The sequence below is a fragment of the Pipistrellus kuhlii genome, unplaced genomic scaffold (assembly GCF_014108245.1).
Source record: "Pipistrellus kuhlii isolate mPipKuh1 unplaced genomic scaffold, mPipKuh1.p scaffold_m20_p_15, whole genome shotgun sequence".
In the NCBI taxonomy this organism is placed as follows: Eukaryota; Metazoa; Chordata; class Mammalia; order Chiroptera; family Vespertilionidae; genus Pipistrellus; species Pipistrellus kuhlii.
In genome coordinates this window covers 33406786-33434360 of record NW_023425460.1, presented here as the reverse complement: position 1 = coordinate 33434360, position 27575 = coordinate 33406786, and the positions used below count along the sequence as shown (strand labels likewise).

The 27575-nt window shown below is 42.5% G+C and overlaps 1 protein-coding gene and 1 pseudogene across 2 annotated transcripts in view; both read right to left on the bottom strand.

Annotated features, from left to right (window-relative positions):
• Positions 1 to 26228, bottom strand: part of BORCS7 (BLOC-1 related complex subunit 7) — a 32507-nt gene extending 6279 nt beyond the window's left edge. Inside the window, exons 1-6 of one of the 2 annotated variants that reach the window (XR_004987985.2) lie at positions 25730 to 26228; positions 21582 to 21644; positions 21441 to 21484; positions 20460 to 20480; positions 19847 to 19961; positions 4393 to 4526 (exon numbers count right to left, since the gene is read on the bottom strand). Coding sequence is in view for 1 of the 2 variants with exons in the window: in XM_036437960.2 (XP_036293853.1) it covers positions 19910 to 19961; positions 20460 to 20480; positions 21441 to 21484; positions 21582 to 21644; positions 25730 to 26008 (459 nt within the window). In the remaining variant the exon portion in view is untranslated. Of the gene's footprint in view, positions 1 to 4392; positions 4527 to 19082; positions 19962 to 20459; positions 20481 to 21440; positions 21485 to 21581; positions 21645 to 25729 lie in introns of those variants that run through there. The other variant, XM_036437960.2, reaches the window with a different exon arrangement.
• On the bottom strand, positions 15665 to 18106 carry LOC118719024 (annotated as a pseudogene).
• Positions 26229 to 27575: the final 1347 nt, after the last annotated feature.

Here is a 27575-nt window from a genome sequence, read left to right as displayed (position 1 = left end):
TCTCTCTGGCTTCCGGACAACGTAGATGAGGCAATGAAGAAGCATAAGGGCAGCCGAGACCGGTTTGGCTCAATGGATAGAGCGTCGGCTTGGGGACTGAAGGGTCCGGGGTTCGATTCCGGTCAAGAGCATGTATCTTGGTTGCGGGCACATCCCCAGTAGGGGGTGTGCAAGAGGCAGCTGATCGATGACTCTCATTGATGTTTCTAACTCTCTATCTCTCTCCCTTCCTCTCTGTACAAAATCAATTTTATATATATATATATATATATATATATATATATATATATATGAAGAAGCATAAGGGCAGAACACTTTTTGTTCCAAATTTATTTTCCTCTCACCTGGAGCCTACCACTGCCCAGTGGCTCTGCTACAGGAAAGGAGAGGTGTGGTTACATTGGGGAAGGGGATTGGGATGGTAGTCAGTCCAAGACAAGCAAGATTCACTCAGTGGGAGAAGATTAAGTACAAAACTTAAGTTCACTCCCATTAACCTCAGTGGGAAGCACGCTTACAGGAATCGCAGGATCAGCAGTTGAAAAGAGACTAGAATGAGGCAGTAAAGCTCAAGTCCTAGGTGGCTATTAGGATTTTTAATTCCAGCTTCCTATTTGCAAAAGACTAGATTTTTATGACCTAGTGTGATTTCCCTCTACACACTCTTGGGCAGGGTCTACAAAAGAACCCTTGTTTTCACCCAAATTGTGGTGTGTGGTTGAAGAAACTTGGCAAATCACAGAAGTTAGGACAGATGCCAACCAAGTTTAGAAAATATGCTTAACTATTTTTGTCCCATTGCTCCACGGGGTTCATGATAATCCATTGTTGGTGATCCTTGCCTAGGACAGTGCCTGATACATTCAAGTAGGTATTTAATTAACATTCAGCGAGAAAATGAAATAATGGACGGGTAAGTTCACAATCCTTGTCAGATAAATTTAGTCAACCTCCCAGCCCTAATAAAGCAGAATTTACTGACTGTTTTTGGCTGCTTCCTCTGAGCCATTCAAGGAAAGGCTCAACCTGAGGAGCAGGTTCTGGGGCTGACTTGGCAAAGAGCCATGCCCTTTTCAGCTATGCATGGCTGGAGGTGCTGGAGGGGGGAATGGGGGTCTCCGTCAGGCTGCTGCTGGGCCTATTCATGTAGATAAGCTGAAAGGTCTCTGCGGGGCTCCAGGATTTTTAAATAAACCCTCCCGCTGTGATAATGAAGCATTGAACATACTATTTTGATACAATAATCAATTAAGAGAAAATCTGCTTCTTAAACCCTTTAAATCCAATATCTTTGGAAAGGGCATATGCCTAGGAAAGAATGAGAACCCTGTTTCTGTATCTCTAATGTTAGTCAATATGTTAAAATGTATAAACAGATAGCAAAAGGTTAAGGAGTGAGTAATCTAGGTGGTGGATAAATGGGTAGCCCTTTCTATTCCTTTTTGTTTTTTAATTCTCACCAGAGGACATACTTAGAAGAAGGAGAGAGAGAGAGGGGGAAAAAAAAAAATCAATCGGTTTCAGTACATGCTCTGACCCGGGGATCGAACCCGAAACCTAGGTTGTGCCCTGACCACTGGAATCGAATCAGCAACCTTTCAATGCACAGGATGATGCTCCAACCAACTGAGCCACTCCAAGTGGACTCGTTACAGTTCTTTAAGCTTTCCTCTATATTTGAAAACTATTCAAATACAATGTTGGGGGGAAAGTTGCCTGTTGTCGAAAGAGCTACAAGCAGCTTCCTAAACCATGATCTGGCAGCGAGAGGCATCAGGCACATGCTGATAACAACATTTAGAGCTAAACTAGCAATAACGTAAACTATGTGCCACACACTCTTCCAAAGCACTTCATACAAATGAGGAAATAAAGGCATAGGGATGGGAAATAATTTTCTCAAGGACAAAATGCTAAGTGGCAGAGTTGAAAGGCAAAAGAAACTTTAAAAGCTTCAAGTTTTTGCTCTTTTTTTTTTAATTATCTTTATTTATTTTTATTTTATTTTATTGATTCTTTACAGAGAGGAAGGGAGAGGGATAGAGAGTTAGAAACATCGATGAGAGAGAATCATCCATCAGCTGCCTCTTGCACACCTCCTAATGGGGGTATGCCCACAACCAAGGTACATGCCCCTGACTGGAATTGAACCGGGACCTTTCAGTCCTCAGGCCGACACTCTATCCACTGAACCAAACCGGTTTCGGCCAAGTTTTTGCTCTTAATCAGCATTCTATACTGTTGTTCATTCTTCTTTTAAAATATTTTTTTTATTGATTTAAGATAGGGAGAGATATAAACATCAATGATGAGAGAGAATCATCAATTGGCTTCCTCCTGCACACCCCACACTGGGGATTAAGCCTGCAACTCAGGTGTTGATTTCCTGACCAGGAATCAAACCATGACCTCCTGGTTCATAGGTCAACACTCAACCACTGAGCCACGCCGGCCCGGCTGTCTCTCATTCTTGAAGGAGAGGTATCCTCTTTTATAAGAGTTGTACATTCCTAGTTGTCTCTTTCACCTATATATATTTTAAGTATTTAACTATATTTATGCCAGTTTTCTGAGCAAAATGCATATTTAATTTTATATTGTCTAATACATGTATTTTCTATTGTAGATTGTAAGTCAAATACAATTCTTAAAGTATATATTTTATTGGAACATAATGTATAAAACATGTTATTCTTGGGAAAAGGACAACATGAATCTCTATATTCCAACCCAATCTTATCACTCAGTGTCTTTTGCGGGTAACTGAGAGTTCAAAATGACAAGAAAGAGGCTAACACCTCATTCCCCTAGACTTGGAAGAGTCTTATAAGCCAAATAACCAGGACACACTTTCTTTTCATTTCCCCTCTAACAGGACCTCCTCAGGGATACCGAAATATGCTTGATCCTAGCTGTACCATTCCAACTAACGCCGTCACCAAAGCACATGGAACTTTAAAACCAAGAAAGAAGTGCTTAGAATCAAGGTCACAGAGACAAATAGGGCTTAAAATATCACCCAGGACCTCCCTTGGTCAGTAGTACTAAGTCAGGGTCTATAGCTGAACACACTTACTAATCTGAGAATTTCTCCATTCTTAACCGCTGTCCTTGTATAATAGAATCCGTCCCAAAGTTTTACAAAGTTTAAAAGTTCTCATGTCCCAAAAAAAAAAAAAAAAAAAAAAAAAAAGTTCTCATGTCCCCAATAAAAACCTCTTGGGCCATGCCCACTCACCCTGGTGCCTATGCACTGAACTCAGAGCAACTGGTTGAAATTTTCTTATTAAAACTCTTCTTCACTTCAAGTTGTTATTAAAAATGAACTATGAGCTCCTAATGACAGGGATCATGGCTTCTATGATCCCTGGCTTATCATCTCTCTATGTCCTCTGACAAAGTCTTCAAATACAACTGGCCTTCAATTTATTTAATAATCATTCTTGAAGCTTTCCTATTTTCTAATAATGTAATCAGCCTTGAAATATTCCTCAATCTTCTTTAACGATGGAAACTAGAACTAAATCTAATACGTTCCTAAGGTACTTTATAAAGGAAAAGAAAACCCACCAATCTCCTAGCTCTTCTTTTAAAAATGATCAAACTCTTTTCCTAAGCTAGTTAGGATTTACTGTAGTCATTATGTTGTCACACATTAGGGTGAACTGAGTTCAAAGAAATGTATCATTCATTTCTTTTCTTCATTCAACTGCCAATATTTTAAAAGTGTTTGCTTTCAAAAGACCATTTAACCCAAGAGCACTGCTACCAATTTGATTTGGCAATCTTGTGGCACGATTAGCCCAGTTTCAGTAGGAGCTTTGTTTAATGAGCAAACAAGCTGAAAAGTCTGAAAGGTGCTCTGCGGGTCAGAAGGAATGTGTTTTTCCTGAGACTCTCTGACGATTGTTATTTCTGGAGCCTGGCCTGCCCATTGGCCAAGCCTTAACACTGCTTTTCAATTCCGCCTCTGAACACTAAGTGGCACCAGAACTTTGAATTTCTTAAGATGGAGCAGAACTGCTTAAACTAGTGTTTTAGGAGATTTGCTGTGAACCAACCCTTCGTTAACACCTTCTAAAAAGATTTCATTTGTTTTTATCGGTGATCCAGAATTTGGTGACTTTTGGCCACTTATTCTTTCTTACAGTCTGAGCTATGGGAAGAGCAGGTTAAAAGGCACAGCCACCCGGGGAGGGGAGGGAGTTCTGGGGGAGATAGATCAAACGAAGGACTTGTATACATGCATATAAGTACAACCAATGGACACAAAACTCTGGGGAGGGAGGGTATGTATGGGAGGGGGGACAAGGTTAAAATATGTACACAGATAATAATTTAATTAAAAAATAAAAACAAACAAACAAATAAATAAATAAAAATAAGACACACGCACCTCATTCCTTAGCAACATCTTCACAGGAGCTTTTCTTTGTGCCTCAGCACCCTCCAGCAGCATCAAGGGAACAACCGGACTGGGCATTGTCGGACTTTTCTGCAAGCTTGAGTGGCTCTGTGATGTGTTCCTGTTAAAAGGCAACCCGAAATGAAAGGACAAGTTGACGGTGTTGTGATGGGACCCACACACTAATATTTCCGTGTGATTTACTTAGAAGGGAGATAAAATTTTACAATTGCTTCGGGTCCTGGGAGTAGGGTCAGTCATTCAGCTATAAAGGTGACTGTCCTTTTCTGAAGAATTTGAATCAAGTTCTTACCACTTCCAAAGTGAACTTCATCCAAAGCTTCTTAAAGGCAGTCCCTGCTGGGCCAGGAGGGTTTATTTTGCTTTGTTTTGTGGGACCTGAGATACTGCAATGCTGAAGCTTCTTCTATTTCCAGAACCAGAACCATGAGGACGGTAGAGGGGAGTGGGTAAGGGCAAGATAAGACAAGTCCTACATACCAGGGCCATCATTAGCAATTGATGATTTGCAGATGCTGAGACTGCCAAAAAGGGCCAGCAAAATCTCAGGGCAGAGTCAGTGGAGTTTTCAAAAGACAAAATGGAAACCTTTATTTTTCCTCCTTTCACCTCCAATACCAGTGCCAGTAGGGCCAGTGAAAAACAAGCTGAAAAGTCTGAAAGGTACTCTGCAGGTCAGAAAGAATTTTTTTTTTTTTTTTTTTTTTTTTTAGGTCAAGAGCATGAACAAGCTACCTTAAGTAATTAAAATGAGCCCTGGCCAGTTTGACTCAGTGGATAGAGCATTGGCTTGTGGACTAAAGGGTCCCAAGTTCAATTCTGCCTAGAAGGACATGCCTGGGTTATGGGCTCAATCCCCCACCCACCAGTGGGGGACATGCAGGAGGCAGCCAAACATCTTATCATTGATGTTTCTATCTCTCCACCTCTCTCCCTTCCTCTATGAAATCAATAATATATATATATATATATATATATATATATATATATATATACACATATGAATTCATTAGCCTTGGCTGGTTTGGTTCAGTGGATAGAGCATCAGTCTGTGGACTGAAGCGTCCCAGGTTCAAATCTGCTCAAGAGCACATGCCCAGGTTGCAGGCTCCATCCCCAGTGGGGAGCATGCACAAAGCAGCCAATCTTTGATTCTCTCTCACCATTGATGTTTCTATCTCTCCCTCTCTCCCTTCCTCTCTGAAATCAATAAAAATATATATTAAAAAAAGAAAGAAAATGAATTCATTAAACATCTATTTACACTCTTACTATTTATTGTTGGTCAGTGCAAACAGAAGGGTGGGCAAGACAGGCACAGACCTTACATTCATGAAGGGCAGTCTTTTGACCTACTCCCTGTATTGAAATAACTTACTGGTGGCCTTGGCCTCGGTGGCCCTCATTTCCACCTCACTAAAATGAAGAAGTCTACCTAGATCTGGGCTTCCTTACCAGAAGACTGGCACCCAGCAGGGGATCACCAAGCCAGGAAGAGGGCTATCTATGCTGGTTGCTGCTGCCAGGCCTCACACGTTCTTTCCTCCTCTCAGTGCATTGGACTTTCTGGTAGGACGAGTTAGCAGCTCCTCTTTCTCACCTACGAAAATTATTTTCCAGCCGAAACCGGTTTGGCTCAGTGGATAGAGCGTCAGCCTGCGGACTGAAAGGTCCCAGGTTCGATTCCGGTCAAGGGCATGTACCTTGGTTGCGGGTACATCCCCAGTAGGGGGTGTGCAAGAGGCAGCTGATCCATGTTTCTCTCATCGATGTTTCTAACTCTCTATCCCTCTCCCTTCCTCTCTGTAAAAAATCAATAAAATATTAAAAAAAAAGGTTGATGAAACTTGGGCTCAACAGGGCTGAGTCACATATGTTATTACCTGTTGGAACAGCTGGAAAGGCACTTCCCCAAAACCTGAATAGGATGATTGCTTGCTGCCAGACAGCTCAGGGCATCTTAATCTACAAATTATTGTCTCCTGTTGGCCAAACACCTGAATAGCTGTAGGCAATCCCCCAATCTGACAATGCTTCTGTAAACCCTACCCTTTGAAGTGTATTATCTCCACTTTGCCTTAGGACAAGTTGTGTTAATAAAATAGCATGGGGTCCTGAATCAAGGAAAAGTCTTTAGCTCCTTTAGATGAAGCTCCTCTGACTCCCAATGTCTCTCTAAATTATCTTTCATCACTGGACTCCTACTTGATCTACGCACAGCCTTTCTCCAGATGCTGAACCCCTTCTTAATGCTGGGTCAAGAACCCCAGCACATGTTCTTTCTACCAACAGAAGATAGTGATATTAATATCACTTCCAAATACATGCTCTCAGCCCCAAGGACTTAAGCCTTGAAAGAAATAAAAGGTGGGGCATCCTAGTAAGTGATTCTTTTGAGCACCAATATCTTGTGATTCTATGAAAGTATAAGTATGGAGAGTTAATACAGCAGATAGCAAGAATGTCAGCTTTAGAATCATGGGTTCAAATTTACCACTTTCTAGCTGTGTGACCCTGGATTAGAAAATTAATCTCTCTGAGCCTGAGTTTCTTCACATGTAAAATGAGGATAATAATGGTTATTGAGAGGGCTAAGTGACATGGTGCCTTAAACATATTAACTATTCAATAAAGACTAGGTCCAGTGGATAGAGCGCTGTCCCATGCACCAAAAGGTCTCAGGCTTGATTCCTGGACAAAGAACATGCTCAGGTTGCAGGCTCAATCCCCAGTAGGGGGGATGGGGGAGGAAGCTGATCTATGTTTCTCATCGATGTTTCTATTTCTCTCCCTTACTTTCTCTCTAAAATCAATAAAAATATTTCTAAAGACTAAATCCTCCATATTATTACTACTATTGTTTATATTCATTGATAACTACCACTACTATTAATTGAAAGAAGACCACACACAACATTAGTCCTACTGGTGTCATTTCAGATTCTGCAGTGTTTTAATAATGTAGTCCTCCCCCCCCTTTTTTTAAAAATATATTTTATTGATTTTTTTTTACAGAGAGGAAGAGAGAGGGACAGAGAGTCAGAAATATCGATGAGAGAGAACCACCAATCAGCTAGCTGCCTCCTGCACACCCCCACTGGGGATGCACCCGCAACCAAGGTACATGCACTTGACCGGAATCAAACTTGGGACCCTTCAGTCCACAGGCCGACACTCTATCCACTGAGCCAAACCGGTTTCGACACCACCACCACCACCCCTTTTTTTTTTTTATTAAGGAATTATATGTGTACATATCTTACCATTGCCCCCCCCACCACCACCATGTAGTGCTTTTAATAGCAAAATACACTTTGTCAGGATTAAGGAGGTGAAAGAAGAAAGGAGAAAAAGGAAAAACAAAGAACTCTCTAAAAGAGGCACCAGCTTGCATTCCTCTCTACTCCAGCAACTAATGGGAAGATGTAAGCACGAGCAAGTCCCTGGCGCCACCTGCCCGTGCTGTGCTGGGGGGTTTATCCCAAAGGTTTGCCATAAAATAGATATGAGTGTCTTCCCCCAGAGTACAAGGTTATTTTTCTAGGATACACCAGCTGCTTCCTTCTTTAAATCTTCCTTCAGTGTCAGTTATCCCCATTTCAAAAACTTGAATCTGCTCTAAAGGCATTGGCACATGTGCAGGGTGAAAGAAATAAGGCAGGGCAGGAAGTAGATCACTGGGATAAACCAGTTCAAATGTGAAGAATGTTACAAGCCGTATCTGAGGTCAAGGGCCCTCCTTTACGCAGCCCCCACATGCACACCGGGAGGGAGAACAAAAACAGCTACGCTGGAAGGAAATGTTTTTCTGTAGAAGCCAGAGTTCCCAGGAATGTTGTAGCTAGAGGAACGACTCCCTTTACTTGTAACTGTAATCTCCTGACAGTGTGTGTACTCTGGTATTCAGGAAACCCGGCTACAGGAGAATGAGAATGATGAAAACATTTCAAAACAAACACTGATTCCAATCAGCAAGGTGTTTTTTGGGTTTTTTTCGTTTTGTTTTTTTTTATAATCAATGAACTCCCAAGAATTTCAAAACAGCAAAGACATGTTTGTGAAATACCTGGTGGATTAAGTCAGAAGTCGAATTTCTCTACCTTCAAAAAAAAAAAAAAATCACTGTCTTAGAAAAAGAGAAGAGTAACAATAGCAGAGTGCTCAAGATTTTAATAAAGCAAAGAAAGTAAATCACTCCTCAGCTCCACAGGTGTCTTTATGCTCACCTTAATTCACGCTGGTGATTGTAGCCAGACAAGAACTTTCGGGGGTTTTGGCTGTGGGATTCTTGTCTCTTATGTTTGATTAAACTTTCTCAACTACAAATTTACCATTTCTTAGAGCAATCTCTAAATAAGCTTCACTATTTGTTTTCAGATAGGAAGGGAAAGGGGAGACAGAAACAGCAACGATGAGAGAAAATCATTGATCAGCTGCCTCCTGCTCGCTCCACACTGGGGATCAAGCCTGCAACCCCAGTCTAACAAATAAAACTTTAAAAAATGTTTAGGTTTAGGAAATAAGCTAAATAAAATTAGAATACTAAGTTCTATACATAGCATGCTCCCAATTTTATTATACACACAGAGGAAAAAACACATGAAAGGATAATGTTAAAGAGGTTTTTGCTGGCTATATGATTAGTAGTAATTTTGTCTTTTACTTTTTGTATTTTCCAGCATTTTAACAATATCCGTTTATTATTTCATAATAAGAAAAATGTTAACATTATTTTTAAAGTAAGAACTTTTGATTTCATAGTCAGACAGACCACACGCATAATGACAATAAAAGAATAAACAACACAATGATGAGAACATGAGGGGAGCATCGGGGGGGAACAGTTGCTCTCATTTCCACACTACAGTTTTCAGAGTATTTTTCACATTATTTATCCCGTTTAATTTTCATAAAAGCCCTATAAGCAGGTTGCAGCATTCTCTACATTTTTAAAGTTTAGAAAACGACTCAAGGAAGTTAATTTTCCAAGGTCAGACCACCTTTGAGAGGCAGAAGAGAAATGGACCCTAAACCTCCTGACCTGACCCATGTTCCCACAGCACAAAGCTTCCTTCTGGCTGTTAGAAGAATGGGGCTCTGTGTGTGAACATGTACCCGCCATAAGACAAGACATAACCAAACCAAAAGACACCCCCCTAGAAAACTGTGTCCTGCTTTCTTCTGGCAATTCAAGGCCAGCAGAGACGTCACTGAAATATAGCTCCCCATCGTGCTGAAACAGCAGAATCAGTCCAAACAAGGTTAAGATTACATGAATCCCAGATAGCAGAGAAAGGAATGAAGGGACAAAATCTACTGTAAAAACAAATTCAGGGGGTGGAGGGTGGGGAGGACGGAAGTGCCTGAGCTGACCCTGTGTGAACGAAGGGACCAAAGTTTAGCCATCCTGAAGCTGTCTTTTTGGAATATTGATATTTAAGCTGTTTATTAAGAAACAAGGCTCAGAAGGAAAATTTGACCTTCCCCCCTTTCCTGCCCAAGAGATAAAGACGGAGAAACCTACCGGGAGCAGACGCGACAGGAAAGTTCTTGCTAGACAACTCAAAAATAATGGAACACAGAGGGCGTCTAGCTAACAGGCGCCTGCACCTGCCTGAAGCCTTGTTTACGACACGTAATGCAAACCAGGCTGAAGTGGCATTCAAGTTTCCCCTCTTGACGCAGGTTTCTCTGTCTGAACCTTTTCAGCAGGAAAGAGGAGAGGGTCAAAGGTTCTTTCTGAATCTTGCTTCTTATTAAACACCTTAAAAATCAATATCCCAAAAGCAGCTTCTGAATGGCAAAGCTGGTTCCCTCCGCAGGCCTATGTGAATCCTCCATTCGCAGGTATTAAAAACCTGACGTTCTCCTGTCCATCTGTATCTGTTAATTTAGTGATTAGCCCAGCCTGGAAGCACTTAGATTTATTAGAAGGTGGGAGGAAAAGTATATATATTTTTTAGTGAAGTGCCAAGATTTCCTTTTCCGTGCCCTGCCTCACAAGGGAGGGCAAGAGTGACTCTTTCCCAAATAAGGACACTCAGGTCACTTAGATTTTGAGCCAAACTGAAACAAATGCAGCCCAAGATTGTTTTATAACTATAAGAATAAGTCAATAGTATTCATAAACTCCTTTCCTTTAAAAAGTATACAACTTTTTGTAATGCTGTCATGTACTTTTATAACAACACTAATGGCCCAGTGCATAAAATTCGTGCACAGAGGTGGGAGGGGTGTCCCTCAGCCTGGCCTGCAAGTTCTCCAATCTGGGACCCCTCGGGGATGTCAGATTGCTGGTTTAGGCACAATCCCTGTGGGATGAGGCCTAAAAGAGCAGTCAGACATCCCTCTTGCAACTTGGGACCGCTGGCTCCTAACTGCTCACTTGTCTGCCTGCCTAATCGCCCCTAAGCACTCTGCCTGCCAGCCTGCTTGCCCCCAACTGCCCCCTCACTGCCACAGGCCAAATAGCCTTAACTGCCTCTGCCTCAGCCCTGCCACCATGGCTTCGTCTGGAAGGACGTCCAGAAGGTCTTCTGATCTAATTAGCATATTACCCTTTTATTAGTATAGATGCTTCCCCCCCCCCGGCCCCCCCCCGCCCCCGGTATTGCACTTAAATCTCAGGCACATGAATTAGCAGTCATTTTAAGATTTTATTTATCTAATTTCAACAGTATGGAGGTCTGGATCCTACAATAATCTTTCCTCCTCTCTTCCCCAAGCTCAACCATTTTCCCGAGATAAGAGAGGAGGACAGAGTGTTTAAAATATCAGTAAACTTTCAGCAAATGTGAGTGCAGGAAAAAAAAAATTCAGGCATGCTTCTTATTTGTTTCTGCCCAGACATTTACCAGGCAAAAAATAACCTAGGGCCAGATACCTCGCGCCCCGCAAAGCATTTCTTATCCCACCTGTAAACAGACCAAGTTCCTTCAGGCAGTTTACTGAGATTATCACTTGAGCATGACTTGACAGCAATCCAAAGAAAAAAAGAGAAGCACAGAATCCTGTCATTTGCTATGAAAATAATATTAAAGGTAACAGGTCAGTGTGTATTGTATGAGCAGACTCAGTGGTCTACCTGGTCTGCTGGGTTCATTGGTTAATGATTTAGTTAAAATAAGTTCTCTCTTGGGCTAGTGTGTTCTGGGCCAGCCCAGCTCCTTCTCTATGTTAAGTCATGCCAACTTTAGCTTATCACCTAAATGAGAGTCAGTTCAGCAAAACCTGGTGACATTTGTCTGTTCAATAGAAAATGGGCTTTATTCATAACAGTAAGGAAAGAGACCTACATAATAACATCATAACTCTCAGTTCTGATTCCAGCCTCTCCCAACTTCTCTATGCAGCCATGAATAAAAGTCACCTTGGGTGCCTGAAAGCCATTTTTTTCCAAGTGATATTCAATATACTTTCTTACCACTTCTACTCGAGAAAAGAAAAATATAGGTTTGATAGTTAACATTTTTAAAATACGCTATTTTCCCCCCCTCAAAATTTCATTTTACTAATGGAATATACAATACTTCCCCCTGACTATTTTGGATAAGGATGCAAGGTTTCTCCGGGCATGTGGGATATGCTCCAGCCTGAGACAACTTAATGGGGCATTTCCTGCTCAATAGATGTTTTTTTTTTTGCTTGAATAAACTCTTCATTCACTAACAAAATCTTGCAGGCCAGATGGCAGAAGATCAGAATGCACTGGGTCATCATGATATTCATATACCAGATCAAACCTGACTCTCACCCGGCCAATGTAGGCTCAGTGGTTAAGTGTCAACCCAAGAACTAGGTGGTCATGGTTTAATTCCTGGTCACAGCTCAATCCCCAGTATGGGGTGTGCAGGAGGCAGCCGATCAATGATTCTCTCTCATCATTGATGTTTCTCTCTCTCTCTCCTTCTTCTCTGAAATCAATAAAAAGATATTTAAAAAACAAAAAACAAACTCTGTTCTTCCAGAAGAGCTCCTGATGGCCAAAGTTTTCAGCTTCTAGGACAGAAAGCATGAGTGGCACAAATAAGCATTGTCATTTAGCTGCCTTATTAAAACCGTGAAGACCCCCATAGGAAACAACTTTATCTCAAAAGAATGCTTTTGAGAATTTTTTTCCTCCAAATCATTGTATCGCCTGATCTTCTCTCATGTCAGTTCCAGTAACATGTCCTTTCTCATAAATCATTTAAGCACATAGCAAATCTCTGCCACTTTCACTAGCCAGGCCCAAAATCTATTTGTTTTGATGGATGACTACAACACAGCTATAATAGCTAGGAAATAGAAAGTACATACACACATATTTTTCCCCCTCTAGAGACTAGAAGATGTGGAGCCACTAAACCTTATAAATCCTTCCTCCCTCCCTCTTTTCCTTCCTTCCATCATTCATTCCATTTCAATGTAGGTATTTAATCTCCCCCACTCAACTGGAAGCACCATGAAGGCTGGGACTGTTTTTTACTATATATTATATTGTTGGGCACTGTGCCAGGTACTAAAACAAATAAGCCATCTAATTTGTTGAATACATATAGGCATTAGCTGAGCATCTAATGCAGGATTCAGAACTGTGCTAGTTATTGAAGAAAAAAATGTAGGATGCGATCTGTCCCCTGATGTGTTTAACTGGGGTGGTAAAACATGAGCACAGAAAATTTTTTTTTTTTCATGATTCATGGACAAACTGAGTGGCACAGGCAGTCAGTCCCTATAGTGATTTGGGGAAGGGGGTGCTCAAGGATTGGAGAAAGCGTCACAAAGTAGATAGGACATCAGCGAAGTATTGCATGGGCAGGATCTGGAAGGTAGAAAGGAGAGGGGAGGCATTCCAGATTGATAATTGCATGCTGGCAGGCAGAAGTCATCCTGGAGGTTCTGATAGCAGGAGGAAGGGGAAGGTCTGGCTAGAGCAGTATAGTGTATCAGAGAGAACCAAGCTTGGTTGGGAAGAGAGAGCCAAACTACTGGACAGTCTTAAATGTCAGCTCCAAGGAGTGTGAATGTATCCTGTAAGTAAATGAGGGAATCACTGGAAATTCAGAGCAGTAAGATGATCAGTGCTATAATGATCAGTTCTATCAGACACAGCAGGCAGGATGGATTGGAGGAGATGGGTTCTCTGGAGACTAGCATAATTATTTTTTGAGAAAGCTGTCATCTGGGGTCTTCCTGGGGACAGCACAGGGCACTCTATCTCAGGGCTACTTCCTCATGTACATTCTGCAAGGCTGCCCAGATGTGCTTGGGGACCTACCTGGCTGCGGTAACATAGGCCTTGGGCTGGAGATTTGCTGATTTCTTTAGCACCTGCCTGGAGTAGGTCTGACCCAAGGGTGGGGTGAGTTGGGAAGAAATACTGTACCTGATGTGTGCACACCACCACACCACCCCACCCATCCAGGCCTAGCCAGCCTTTGCTCCCAGCAAAGCTCTACTGGTAAGCCCGGACTCTGCCCTGCCCCAGTCCTGGGGTTGGGGTTAGGGTTAGGGTTATGGTTAGGGTTAGGGCCAGGCCTTCTTAGGCCTAGGACTCCCACTCAGCCCAGACTCTACCTCTGGCCATTCCCTACTGCTCTCAGATGTACGTCCTTTCAGAACCTCGTTGGAGTAGTGATGGTTGGGAGTTGGAGGGAGAGGATGGGGGCATTTCCTGGATGGGGAAAAGGTGGCTGAAAGAAGGGGGTGTAGAAGGGGTGCACTGCGACAAAAAGGTGGGTTAAAAGGCAGGTGGTAGGCCCGAGAGTTAGTGGGGGTGATGGAGGAAGGGTCAGGGAGGGATTGGGGCCTGGGCCAGGAGGCAAGGGGCGGCACACTCACCGTCTCCTTGGTCTCTGGACTCCTGGACTCGAGTTCACCGCAGCCAGCTCCAGAGACTGAACTCACCCAAGGCCCCATCCCAGGGGAAGCAGGCTTGAGCCCAGGGGCTCCCAAACCAGCATCCAGCCTCTGCTGGCCGCCGCCCGGGACTGCTTCCAGCCTGCTGCTCCAGCACAGCCTCGCTCTGTGCCCTGGCCCTGCTGGCCCAATGTCATCTTGGCTGTCTCTAGTCTTTCCAACCACAAAGAGGCTATTATTATTAATTTCTATATTCCTTCATTGGTCACCTTGATTCTCATTTTATAAACCTCGTATCTGACTTACATGAGCAACCACATATATAATGATCTTTGCCCATTTGGGGGATGAAGTCACCTTTTCTCAATCTGTTTTTTAAAGTTGGGTCTATTGATATAATTTACACTTAGTAAATCTCACCTTTCTTTAGTGTGCAAGAGAATTCTTAGAACAGTTCTCTTGCCCAAAAATGTTTCTTCATACGCTTTTGTACTATAAGCCCCTCTGTCAAGAAAAGAATATCCAAAACTATAGTAAAGTTTTATGAGTTTATTTGAGCCAAGTTTTTGAGGACATGCCCAGAAGCAAGATGGATGGGAAAAATGCTCTTGAGAATGACAGTTAAAAAAAAAAAAAAGTTTTTTAAATTGATTTTAGAAAAAGAGGGAGAGGGAAAGAGAAAAATTGATGTGGAACATCAACTGGCTGCCTCCTGCATGCCCACACTACTGGGGATCGAGCCTGCAACCCGGGCATATACCCTGATCAGGAATCGAACCAGAGACTTTTTGGGGCATGGGACAACCAACTGAGCCACACTGACCAAGGAAGAATAGTAGTTTTGAGTTCCTTCTATGAATTTATAATTAAAGATGAGAACATAAGGAAGGTACCTGAAATCCATTGGTGGTGGATTGAGGCAGGAGAAAGCAAAGTGAGGAAATCACTATAATAGATAAAAAGCAAAATGGAGTAACATGTACTGCTTTGACATTGGTGGTACAGGATACTTAATAATGAATATTTACAGTACATAGAGATGGTATGCAGGAAACCTGATATCACTGACGGTTCTGTGGCCTCCTGCTCTGGTGCCTGCAGCTGTGCCTTCAAGAAAATTGCTCTGACATTTAAAGGTATGTTATCGTGGATACACAGAAACAATGGACAGGACTCGCTTAAGGCAAAGACTGATCTTTGCTAAGGAAGCTGTAGACCGGGGACATGACTACCTTATATGGCATCCCAGTGAGGAATGTTTGATCAAACCACCCTGTGTGGTTCCTTTCAGTCACTACCACATGCCTCCCCCTCCCATCATCCCAAAAACAACTACTGATCTGTCCTCCCTCTTTTTCCAGAATATCATAGAGATGAAATCAATACCATATATAACAGTTTTCACTCAATTTTGAATTTTATTTAGGAAAGCAACTTCTGCTCAGTTCATTCTTAACCTCTAGTAATTTTTTTATCAATTCACTTGTGTCTATTGGGTATTATTTCATTTTACAGAGTTGTGTCTTATTTCCTTTAGTGGTTTGTAATAATCATATCTGTTCATTATAGTAGTAAGGAGATATAGGGTTTCAAGTGAAGAAATATATAAATGCAAAATCTACTAAATTATACTCATTAATCTCATCTATACTAATAAAAGAGAAAAATGCTAATTGACCGTACCTTTGCTACACCCACAGCCAATCAGAGCGAGTATGCAAATTAACTCAACAAAGATGGTAGTCAATGTGCATACGTGGAGGAAGGGAGGAGTGAAGACTGAAGACAGCAAAGAAGGAAGAGGGAAGAAAAGCAGAAAGCAAGGCAGCTGCCAGGGGGAAAGTGTGGGCAGCTCATGGCCGCAGCGGCCTCTTGCAGGAATCTTCCTGCAATAGGCCCCTAGTCTGCTAATAATCTTCCCTGACGTCAGTTAGCTGTTAAGTATTAATAGGAAGGTGCTGTGCCTTTTTTTCTTTTTTGTATCTTTAACAAACTAAACCCATGGAAAAAAAATCCTATTCAAAGTTAGAATATTTCCAACTATGAAGTATGTGGGGAAAAATGAGTGTTTTTATAAGCATCAGGTTTTTTTGCACTCACATTATGATGAAAACTTTTAAATTTAGTTTACAAAATACTCTCTCCATAAAATTAGTTTCTCACTCCTTGCTGAAATGGTATCTTTATTATCTTGAATGGGCAGATTAGTGGGAGGTTAAGGAAAGGGCTCTATCATTTCCACTTGTTCACTTTATTATATTATCTCCAACTTGTGGTTATTCACCAGAATCATTTGATAAATCCACTTAACCACACAGAGATAAACTCAAATTGAGTTATCCCCAGTTTTCCCTCAAGTACCTGATGTGCTGATTTGGGGCACATAGCTTGTGACTATCATTCATTCTGATTGGTCAGTGCCTCAGCCACAGTGTTTTTGTTGTTGCTAACATATTTTTAATATGTAGGTCAGTCTGCTCTGTAGACCAAATTAGAGTTCTCATATTAAGCCATATTTTGTTTTTTCTTATTCATTTATATTGATTTCAGAGAGGAAGAGAGGAGAGATAGAAACATTAATGATGAGAGAGAAACTTTTATCGGCTGCCTCCTGCATGCCCCACACTGGGGATTGAGCCTGCAACCTGGGTATATGCCTTGACCAGGAATCAAACTAGCAACTGTTCAGTGCACAGGACAACGCCCAACCAACTGAGCCACAGCAGCCAGGACTGATCTCTGAACTTTTTATTGGCCTCCTGCTGCCCACAAGGTGTGCCCCACTTCTGCTATCCATAACTTTGGTATCATTGACCTTAGACACCACTTTTCCGTCCACAATCCTGTGGGTGATGGTCTTTTGGATGGATTGCATGGAGGGGCTATGTCCTGGGCATCACCAAGATTGAAGTCCTCCCCTTCTTCCAGCAGGTGGGGCAGGCGGTGATCTCAGACTCCAGTTCAGCCTGGCACTGCTCCTCTGCTCAGATCCGGGCCAGCTCTGCCTCCAGGGGCAGCAGGACCTGGTTGAGCTGTTCTGTCTTCGTGACATAGTGTACCGCCACCTCCCTCAGGCTGTTTTCCCAGCTGGCCTTCAGATTCCTCATCCAGTCCAGGTCTATCTCCAAGGACCAGTACTTATCTAGCTCCTCTTGGTTTTTCAGAACCACCTCTTTATACTGGGCCTGGGTGTATGAGGTCCTGAGATTTGGGGCCATCCAACTCCATGGTCAACCCAGAGTTGGCAATCTGGTTCTGTAGACCATTTACTTCCTCCATGTGGTTCTTCTTGAAGAGCAGCTCCTCCTTGAGAGCCCCCATCTCTGTCTCCAGTGACCTTTCAGAGACCACTGATGTCACTCTCCACAGACTGGCACATGGCCAGCTCCACCTCATACTTGACTCTGAAGTCATTAGCAGCAAAACAGGCACTGTGGATCTGTAGAATGGCATGAGCATTTTCCCAGAACTTGTAAAGATCTGAGCCCTCAGCTTCTCGATACTCTTGAAATAATGCCCCCAGTCCCTGACCTGGGGTGGCTTCTTCTCTAGGTGTTCCTGGATTATCAGTCTCCAGGTTTCTCTCCCTCTCCAGGAAGGAGGCCAGGTTACTTAGGCATGGCATAGTCTCCTTCTCACTCTAGATAACCCCCTATGCCTGCCAGACCTCTGGCTATCACTGCAGCCAAGCCCCTGGACCCTCAGCTACTCCAACTACTGGTAGAGTGAAAGACAGAGGTCCTGGAGCCTGAGCCCTTACATAAATGCTGACCATGCTGTTGGCTGGTCGGGCTGGTAGCTGGGGGACTGCATAGAGCCCAGGGTCCCGTGGTTTGCAGAGAAGTGTGTATGGGGGGGAAGGGGAGAGTGAGAAACATGGATGTGAGAGAGTCACATCAATTAGTTGCCTCCCATATTCAACTCGACCAGGGTTGGAAAACCTGCAACCAAGGTACATGTCCTTAATTGGGAATTGAACCCATGACTCTTCCATCCATAGGCTGACACTCTAAGCATTGACCTAAACCAGCCAGGACGTGCTTTAGTCTTAATATAACATTTGCTATAAGTTTTCAACCCTTCTTTTTAAGTTATATTGAGTTTGTTTACATTTAGTAATTGTAATAAATGCTTATAGAATAAATGATAAGAGAACTTTTTCACACCTCGTTTGTGTTTTTTTGGATTTTTGGTGAAAAGCATCACCCAAGGATATTTTCCCAGTGATTTTTAAGGAGAGTGGGAGAGAGAGGGAAAGACAGAGAGAAACATCAACTGGTTGCCTCCTGCGCAAGCCCAGATTAAGGCCAAAGCCAGGAAAGAGCCTGCAATCAAGGTGGGTGCCCTTGACCAGAATCAAACCCTAGACCCTTTGGTACACAGATTGGTGCTCTTTCCACTGAGCCAAACCAGTTAGGACTGTTTTTTTAAGCATAAGTTAAGATGTACATGTACAATGAGGGATAAATGCAATCTGATATGATTAGTCAATTTGATATTTAATGATATGTAATATGAATTGGATTATTTTTTTTCTTCCAATAAAAACTTCATTTAAAAAATATGTTTTGATATTTTTTAAAAAGAGAGAGGAAGGAAGAGGAAGAGAAACATCAATGAAACATTGATCAGCTGCCTCCTGCACACTCCTTACTGGTGGTTGAGCCTGCAACTAGGGCATGTGCCCTGAGCAGGAATTGAACTGGCCTTTTGGTGCTTGGGATGACACTCAACCATCTGAGCCACACTGGCCAAGGCAAAACTTTATTTTCTATGTCAGCTTTCTCTCAACCCGTTAATAAATTAAGAACTGAACTGGAATAGGAGAGAGTCCCATTTTAAATTCAAACAAAGTAAAGACATTCAGACTTAGACAATGGTAATGCCATTTAACAAGATTAATTCAATGTATATATGTAGCTGTCTACAAACATAATGTTTTCCCCATGCAATCACTCACAGTAATTCAACTGCTTTCGAATTTGGCAATATCATACAAATGAATTTGCTGATTACTAGCAATATTACAAAATGAACCCAGGGCCACATAATCAAGAGTAATGACAACAAAGAAACTCTAGGAATGCAGGTCAAGGCAGGAGTTTGCAGCTGGCCAGATATGATGCAACTTGCCTGATTATCATTTAGGTATTTGCTATAATGAATAAAGTATCTCCTGAGTTACTAGAAAACAGGTTTTACCTATCACCATTCTGTGACCAGGAAATTAAAATATTTCCTGAATTTATAAATCAAAGAAAAAATTCCTTAAGAACTATTCTTCTATGTGCACGATAGAAGTTCTATTTCTGAATTTAAAACACCACTCGGTATTTGTTTAAGAATCACATTTAGACAATATGACATTAAAGGTCTATGGGGAAAACTAAGAGAGCTTTTAATTTTGCTTTCATATCAAACTAATAGAGCACTTAAAAATTCAAGAAGAGTGTGGGTTAGTCTGATTCAAGAAGTGCTTCCAAAATTCAACCACCTAGCTTCTTTTCAGGAGAAACCATACATCATCACAAATATTTTCTGTCTTAACTTTTGGAGAAGAAAATGGAAAATCAAACCCACAGCACAACGGTTGTAGTACATATTTCCTCCTCAGCATCAGGCAAAGCCTTCTTATAAATTGTTCTATTTCAACAGATGATTCAGCTGGTCCTTTAGATCTGATGACTGCTCAACACTAGAAATTAGAGAAAAAGTTTATCTGGCATGAGCAATAAAGATATCTCTGCAAATTATTTGTACTTTAACATATAAGTACTGCTGAAGCTAAATCAACATGTACATTGGTCTTCTAGGGCCCCAGAAGTTTTTAAACAATGAAGAAAAGGTTTGTGGAGCCAATAAGTAGTGCCAACAATAAATCCACTAAATTGTTTTTAAAAGGCTGTTTAATGAAGTTAGCACATTTACTCTACTTAATGATTATTACCAACGTAAAAAGTTTTCTTAAGGTTGGTCTCTTCACCCTGTAACTTTCTTAGAAAGCCTGTACTAGTGGTGCATGCCTTTGACTTAATGCATGCCTTTGAAATATACTGTATTCTTTATATCACAAATGAGCTATGCCAGAGTGTATATTAATTGAAGAGTTTTGCACTAATCCTAGGCCCTCAGTATAATTCCCTATAGCCTACTTCAGATGGCCACCCACTCCCCTATCTGTGGGGTTACTTACTTCTTCTGAATAGCTTCTTGCCTAAATCAGAAAAGGAAGAGAAAAATAAACGTAAGAAAACTCAGTGAACTAGCAGAAGTTATTTATAGCCAGATATATAGAGGCAGAACACATTTCCAGATTATGATACATTCTATTTTTCTGTCCGTTCCATCCTAAGTTTGTGCTCATGAATCCGTTCACTATCAGAGTGCAGAGCTGCCGAAAAGATGACTTCCAAACCTAAAGAGGTAACAATATCCTATCACAGAGTGTGGGATGTGGTCTCACAAACCACATGCATGACTCAATTTGGTTTGCAGAGTATGTAGAGTCAAATGGTCTCATAGCTGATATGTACAAACCCAAAGAATGAACAACTAGTTATTTAAATATCAAGAGTTAAATTCCCAACCATATATTTCCAGAAGGTACCTAAGTATAATATCAATTACATAAAATATACAACAAAATTAAATGAGATGAAAAGCTAATTAAATTATAACATTATCCAGAGATATAATGGAGAAGATGTCTTTACATTTCAAAATTTCCTGGATGATTTACACATAGCTAGGGCTGGGATACATGTGGGGAATGTAGGATATAGGTCAGTTACACTTGACTCCCTCTGAAGGAACAGACTCCCCAGGAGAAAGCTTGAGCACTGACAATCAACAAATACTAATTAAGTACCTACAGGGTGCCAAGCACTATGATAGCATGGTCCTGGCATGGGCCCTGCCATTAGGTTTACAGTCCCTCCCTCTCAGAAGTTCTCAAATTAACACAGAGAGGTTCACAAAAGGTGGTCCCTGCTCCTGATCTCACCCCTCACCTCAACTTCTGCAATCTCAGGCATCTTTTTCAGAAGGATCTCATCCTTGACCAGCCCCACCAATACTCCCAACTCCTGCTTCCATAGGAAAAACAGCTGAAGCACCAACGCAGCAAGCAACTGCCTAGTTTGTAGCAAGTAGTCAGTAGACAGGGCATACTCACTGGTATTGAAGATGTGTAGTTATTATTGCCATTTTCCTTAAACTCTGCATTAAAAACAGACAGACAAATAGAACATTACACTTCCTTGTAGCCACACAAACTTTGTATAAAACCCAAGTCATAAAAGAAATGGTTTCTTACATCTTCTGAGTGCAAGATGGCATCTTCCTGTAGTACCATGTTCCGAGCTGCCTGACCTAGCAGCTGGAAGACAAAAATAAAATGGTAATATTCAAAATTTCCAAACTTTCTGTAATCTCCCTTCTCCCACCCTCTCCTACACAACTACCAACACTGTTAATGTAATGGAGGATAACGTTCCATTTGTTCATGTTAAAATGCCATTTCTTTGTCTCTGTGGCAATTCTGGCATGGGCTCAACACCTGTTCCAAAGGCCACTTCCTGAGAAGCCGAGTTCTCTCTATAGCTTATTAATCTAGTGCTGCAAGGAGAAGTCTACAAAATAAAAAAGAAACCTTTGGTCCCACAAGCCCACTGAAAAGCTAACTTCCCATTTTTCAAAGGCACATTTGAGATTTGGGATGGTTCGAGAGGAGTGAGGGGCAGGGGTTAGAGCAGGACTGAAGGCTAGAAGTGGAATAAAAGCCCCGGGCGGGGGGGGGGGGGCTGGAAAGAAGCTCAGGATTTAAAGTGTGAAACCATGAGGTGAAGGATGGCAAGATGGGGACAGGGAAGAGAAAAGAAAGGAGAAATGTGGAGGCAGGTTTTAATGAGGTCACCGATCCCAGGGCCCTGGGCTCTGAGTCAGTGGGGTGGTCTGTGATCAGAGACGGGACTCAACACCAAGAGGCAAGGAGAGATCAACAGAGGTTTCTGGCCCCTGTCGCACCCTGACCCTGGCAGACACGGTGGGCCACGTAAAGGGGGCTATTGTTATGTGTGTCCGCCAACCTTCCCCGCGGACCCACAACCTCAAATTAACCAGGAACAGGAGCACTGCCACAGCCACCAGACTCTTTTCCTTGTGGTAACTTTTATTTATTTTTGTTTTTACATTTTAAAATTGATAAATCTTTACATACTTCTAACATCAAAACAGTAAGTCCTTCTATTCTATAGGCTCTCACCTTACTTAAAAGGTAACCTACAATATGCCCTCTCCCATACCCTGCTATTTTCACTTGACAATAAACACTTAGCTAAATCCATAGCATTTTCATTGTTTCTCTTGCTTTAAGGGCTGCACAGCACTCCACTGTATATGTCTCATAGGAGTATTCAAAGTCCCATAAGAGTATGTGGACATTGGGACTGTTTCCAGTTTTTTACTATTATGAGTGCTAAAAAAAAAAGTACATTATATATTTTTGCTCCATTTTGCCAGCCTATTTTTGGGATAGACTCATAAAGTCATGACTGTAACAGCAAGATCAGAGGGTTTTAATTTCGCTACATATTGCCAAATTCCCCTTCCGTTAGTTATACCATTTTGAATTCCCACTTCACAATGTCTGAGAGTGCCTATTCCTTCCTGTGGCCACTTTTAAGTAGTAAACTCCAAACTCCTATAGATGGGGGATGGTGACTGACAAACTGATAGCAGAAAGAGGGGTTCTAATGGAATCTTCATTCATTCATTCATTCATTCAATGACTATTTATTAAGTTCCTATGATATGCCAATAAGATACATAGTCTCTGTCCTAATGGGGCTCACAGACTGGGGTTACAAAGAAGACACCAGCATTACTATACATGCCATGAGTGCTGAGGGAATGCACTGGATGTTTTGAGAACATGGCCCTGGGCGGTATGCAGGGATGGGGGGGTGGAGAGAAGGGTACGTCTGATCCATGACAGGGGCAGTGTTCAGAGAGAGGTTCCTAAATGTCTTCTAAGCTGAGACTTAAAGGTTGGAGTTTAGAATTCCTCATATGTGTAATTTTACAGAAAAGGGGCATGATCAGATTTACCATTTTATGGGTGTGGTAAGTAGAATGGACTAGAGAGGGACTGAAGGCAGAGAGATTGATTAGGAGAACATTGCAGTATTCTAAGCCAGCAGCCACAGAGGCCTGAACCACAATGGGACAGTAAATAAAAAAGGGGCCCCCGGCCAGTTGGTTCAGTGGTTAGCGTATCTGCCTGTAAGGGTTGCATTTAATCCCTGGCTCTGGTGGGGTGCACATTTGGCAAACAATTGATGTCTCTCTCTCTCTCTCCTTCTCTCTCGCTCTCTCCTCCCCCACTCCCTTCCACACTCTCTCTGAAAAAGCAATGGGAAAAAATATCCTCTGGTGAGAATTGACAATAAAAAAAGGGGGGGGGGGATGGGAGGACGGAGAGAGGCTGAGAATATCTTTTAGAAGATAGACTTTGTGCGATTGCCTGGAATGCTGTTATAACGCAGGGCCAAGGTCTTTCCTTTGATGATGCTAGTAGATGTATTTGGTGGCATTGTACATCATTTTCTTACACAAACCGACCGCACACATCGTGTATGAGCTGAGGTTTTCAGTTTGGGTTTCTTTTGAGTACCCAGTCTTTTTAGGTTTCTAGAGTTTTCATCCCAGGCCTTTGACCGCTGTCTTGCTCACAAATTAACTGCACAGCAGCTTGTCTTAGTACTCAACTTCAACAAGTATTTCTGCCTTTCAACTTAGTTTTCATAGCAACAGCAATCCACTTTTTCTTTTTGCACTCATATTTCATTGTTTTCCATATTATTCCATTAAATAATGTCATTTCAATAACAAGCCAAGTGCTTTACACAGGTTTGGGGGGGTGGGAGGGGGACAAAAAGGACCCCCGCTAAGCACACAATTCCCCCGGAGGAGCGGAAGTGCAGCTGAGCTGAAGGGGGCGCGTCAGTCACAGCGTGCCCTGTGCTGCGGACACCCGCTGGTATGTTTCCCTCTCACTTTGTGCCAGCCATGGTGGCCTCCCTGCATTTACTGTGCACATTCCTGTCTCAAGGTTTCGCACTTGCTACTTCCTTGGAGCTCTCGGCCTCCGTATGCCCCCGTGGCTTGCTCCCTCACTTCATTCTAGTGTCTGCTCAGATGTCACATTCCCAGAAAGCCCTTTCCTGGTCACTTATAACCACCTGGTTCTTGTATGTGTGTCATTTGTTTGTCCCTTCACCAAAAGGTTCATTTCCTAAGTAACAGGGACTTTGTTTTGTCTCCCTCACACACAGCAAACACTCAGCAGGTATTTATTAAATGGATGCTGTGGAAGGAATGTTTTACTTATGGAAACTGTCGGTTCAAACCAAATATCCATGTGGAATCTGCTGAAGAGAGAAGCAATGCTGTATGGGTTGAGAAGGAGTGACATCAGTAAGACACCCCAATAACCTCACAGTCTACTGAAGACAATGGCAAAATATGTAAGCAACTATAGAAGGAAATACAGTATGTGGTATCATGTAAAAGATCAGTAAAAAGATGAAGTTCTGTGTGCATTCCCACTCCAGGGAGCCCTTTCCTCTTCCCGCTCTTCTTTCCTCTCAGGTGTGCATCTCCTCACTCTAAGGAACCCCACAGGCTTGTAATTCGGGAGCAGTGGACAGGGACAGCATTCCTACCAGGCTAACCCCTGACCCTGTCTCCAAGGCCCCTTTTCCCAGATCTCTCAGTGAGCCAAAGAAGCCAGCCCAGGCTCTCCTGTTGCTTCTTCTGTCCTAAGCCCTTCCTTGTTTCACTGTCCCCAATGTACTCTCAAAACAATAAATAATAAAGCAATCCATATTTCCAGTGTTTCTCTGAATAAAGTATGATACTATTAAAGAAATAAAAATAAAGAAAATTATGAAATTTTAACCATAAAAAAAAACACTTATATGACAAAAGCTTTTTTAAAAGGGGAAGTAAGTAAATAAATAAATAAGAGGAACAGAAACTCAAGAATGTGCCCAGTAAGATAAATCAGAAAAGAATGAATCCATAAACAGGGGATGCACAAAAGATGGAAGACACCTGGGATGTTGAAGGCAAAAACCATGCGGACTTTGGGGACCAGAAGAGACAGAGACAACCCGGAGAAATAAACGGGGATCTGATTAGGACTACTATCCCCCACGTCGTCCTGCGACAATCGCCGCTCTTTAAAACACAGACCCCCATCCTCTACCTTCCCCCTCCTGGACCGCTAGTCCTCGCCGAAACTACACATCCCAGAATGCAACGCTCGCCCTCCGCGGACGAGCTCTACCCGCCGCCACGGCCCACAGCCTACTACTCCCAAGATGCAACGCGCCCCCCGTTCCACAGCTTTGGAAGCCCGGCGTCCGGGGCGCGAGGCCCCGGCAGTGTCCCGCCGCTCACCTCGGAGCTCCGGGAGCCCTTCAGCACCTGCTTAGTGAGGGCGATGACGTCGGTGCCGCAGGTGTTCACCTTCTCCGTGAGCAGCCCCTTCACGGACTGGCCGAACCGCGCCTGCGAATCCGGCGTCCCCGTCGCCATCACCGCAGCCGGCGAACGCCTCCGCGCGGGCGATGGCGAGTCGCCGGGGCCAAAAGACCGCAAAGCGGAAGGAAAAGAGGAGGCAAGGAAGGGATGCATGGTGCCTAGCAAGAGGTTCATCTTGGCTAGTTGTACATTCATTTAAAGTACTCAGTTGGTCCCCGAAAGAAGACGGGTCCCGAGCAAACGTCTCTGGAGGAAATGCAGGACAGTTTCAGTAAATTCGTGGTTTAAAGTCAGAAGACCTGACTACATACAATCCCAATTGTGACACTTGTATGACTGCAAATTATTCAACCTCTGCATCGTGTGCTCCTCACCAGTAAAATAAAAATAATGTTAAAATCTCCAAAGGGTTACGAGAATAAATTAAGATCATTCAGTTCCACTTTAACAGCACAGTGTTTGTATTTGTGAACGAAATACAAACCCTGTATTTCAATACAAACACTGGGCTGAGGATAGAGAAAGAACTGAGATACATACAGTTCTTGTCCCCAAGGAGCTCCCAGGCTGACGAGGCCTGTAAACAGCAACAACCCAATAGAAAAATTGGCAAAAGTTCACAAACAGGCAATTTTAAAAAAAGTAAATGGTCAATAAATGTCAAAAGTTATCAGTACCACTTGTCTTTTTTTTTTTTTTTTTTTTTTAAATCCTTACCAGAAGATATTTTCGGGAGAGTGGAAGGGAGAGGGAGAGACAGAGAGAAACGATGTCCTTTGCTTGCCTCCTACAGGTGCCCCATGTAAGGATGGGGATGGAGCCTGCAACCCATCTGGAATGAAGAACCCTTGACCCTTTAGTCCTTGGACCTGTGAAAGAAAAGAGCCACAAGCTAACCTGACAAGCTCAGGGAAGGCCTGCGTGGCAGTCTTGCAAACCCAGAAACCTAAGATAACCACAAAAGATGGTTTGAAAATTAAATATCTAACAGATTATAGTAGGTAGTCATGTCCCAGATATTTTCCCAGACAAAGATCAACTTTGATCTTTTTACTGAGCCCATTTGCCTTTTTGCCTCTAAGATAACATATCTGAGATGTCTGGGTAACTTGTAACTTCTCTTTTTCCGGAGCCCCTGGGGAACAACCAAATGTGGTGGGCGCCAGGACAGATGCCTCAAATTCCTTCTATAACATGTTAATTGTTCCTGCACTCACCTGAGTACACATCCATCATTTTACTTTTTATCCAATCCCAGGAGTTTCCCACCGCTTTGCTTTCTCCCGCCTCCTTACTGCATCACCAATGAATTTCATGTAACCCACCTATGGCCCTCCTTTAATTTCAGTGTATAAATAGAGAAATGTAACCCGTCATTCTTCGGAGCATTATCTCAATCCGTTGAGGTTCTGCTTCCCGGCAATTGTCGACAGTTTTGGCTCAAATAAACTCTTAAAAAAATTCTTTACAGGTTTCAATGGTTTTTCGTTAACAGACCTAAGTTCTAACTACTGGGCAAAATCGACTAGGACTCCACTAGTCATTTTTAAAAATATTTTTAAAATTGATTTCAGAGAGGAAGGGAGAGGGAAAGAGAAACATCAATGATGAGAGAATCACTGATTGGTCTCCTCTGCATGCCCTCCACTGGGTTGTGGATGGAGCCCACAACCCAGGCATGTGCCCTGATGAGGAATCAAACTGATACTCAAACACTGAGCCATGCTGGCAGGCCCCACTAGTCATTTTTTAATGACAAATG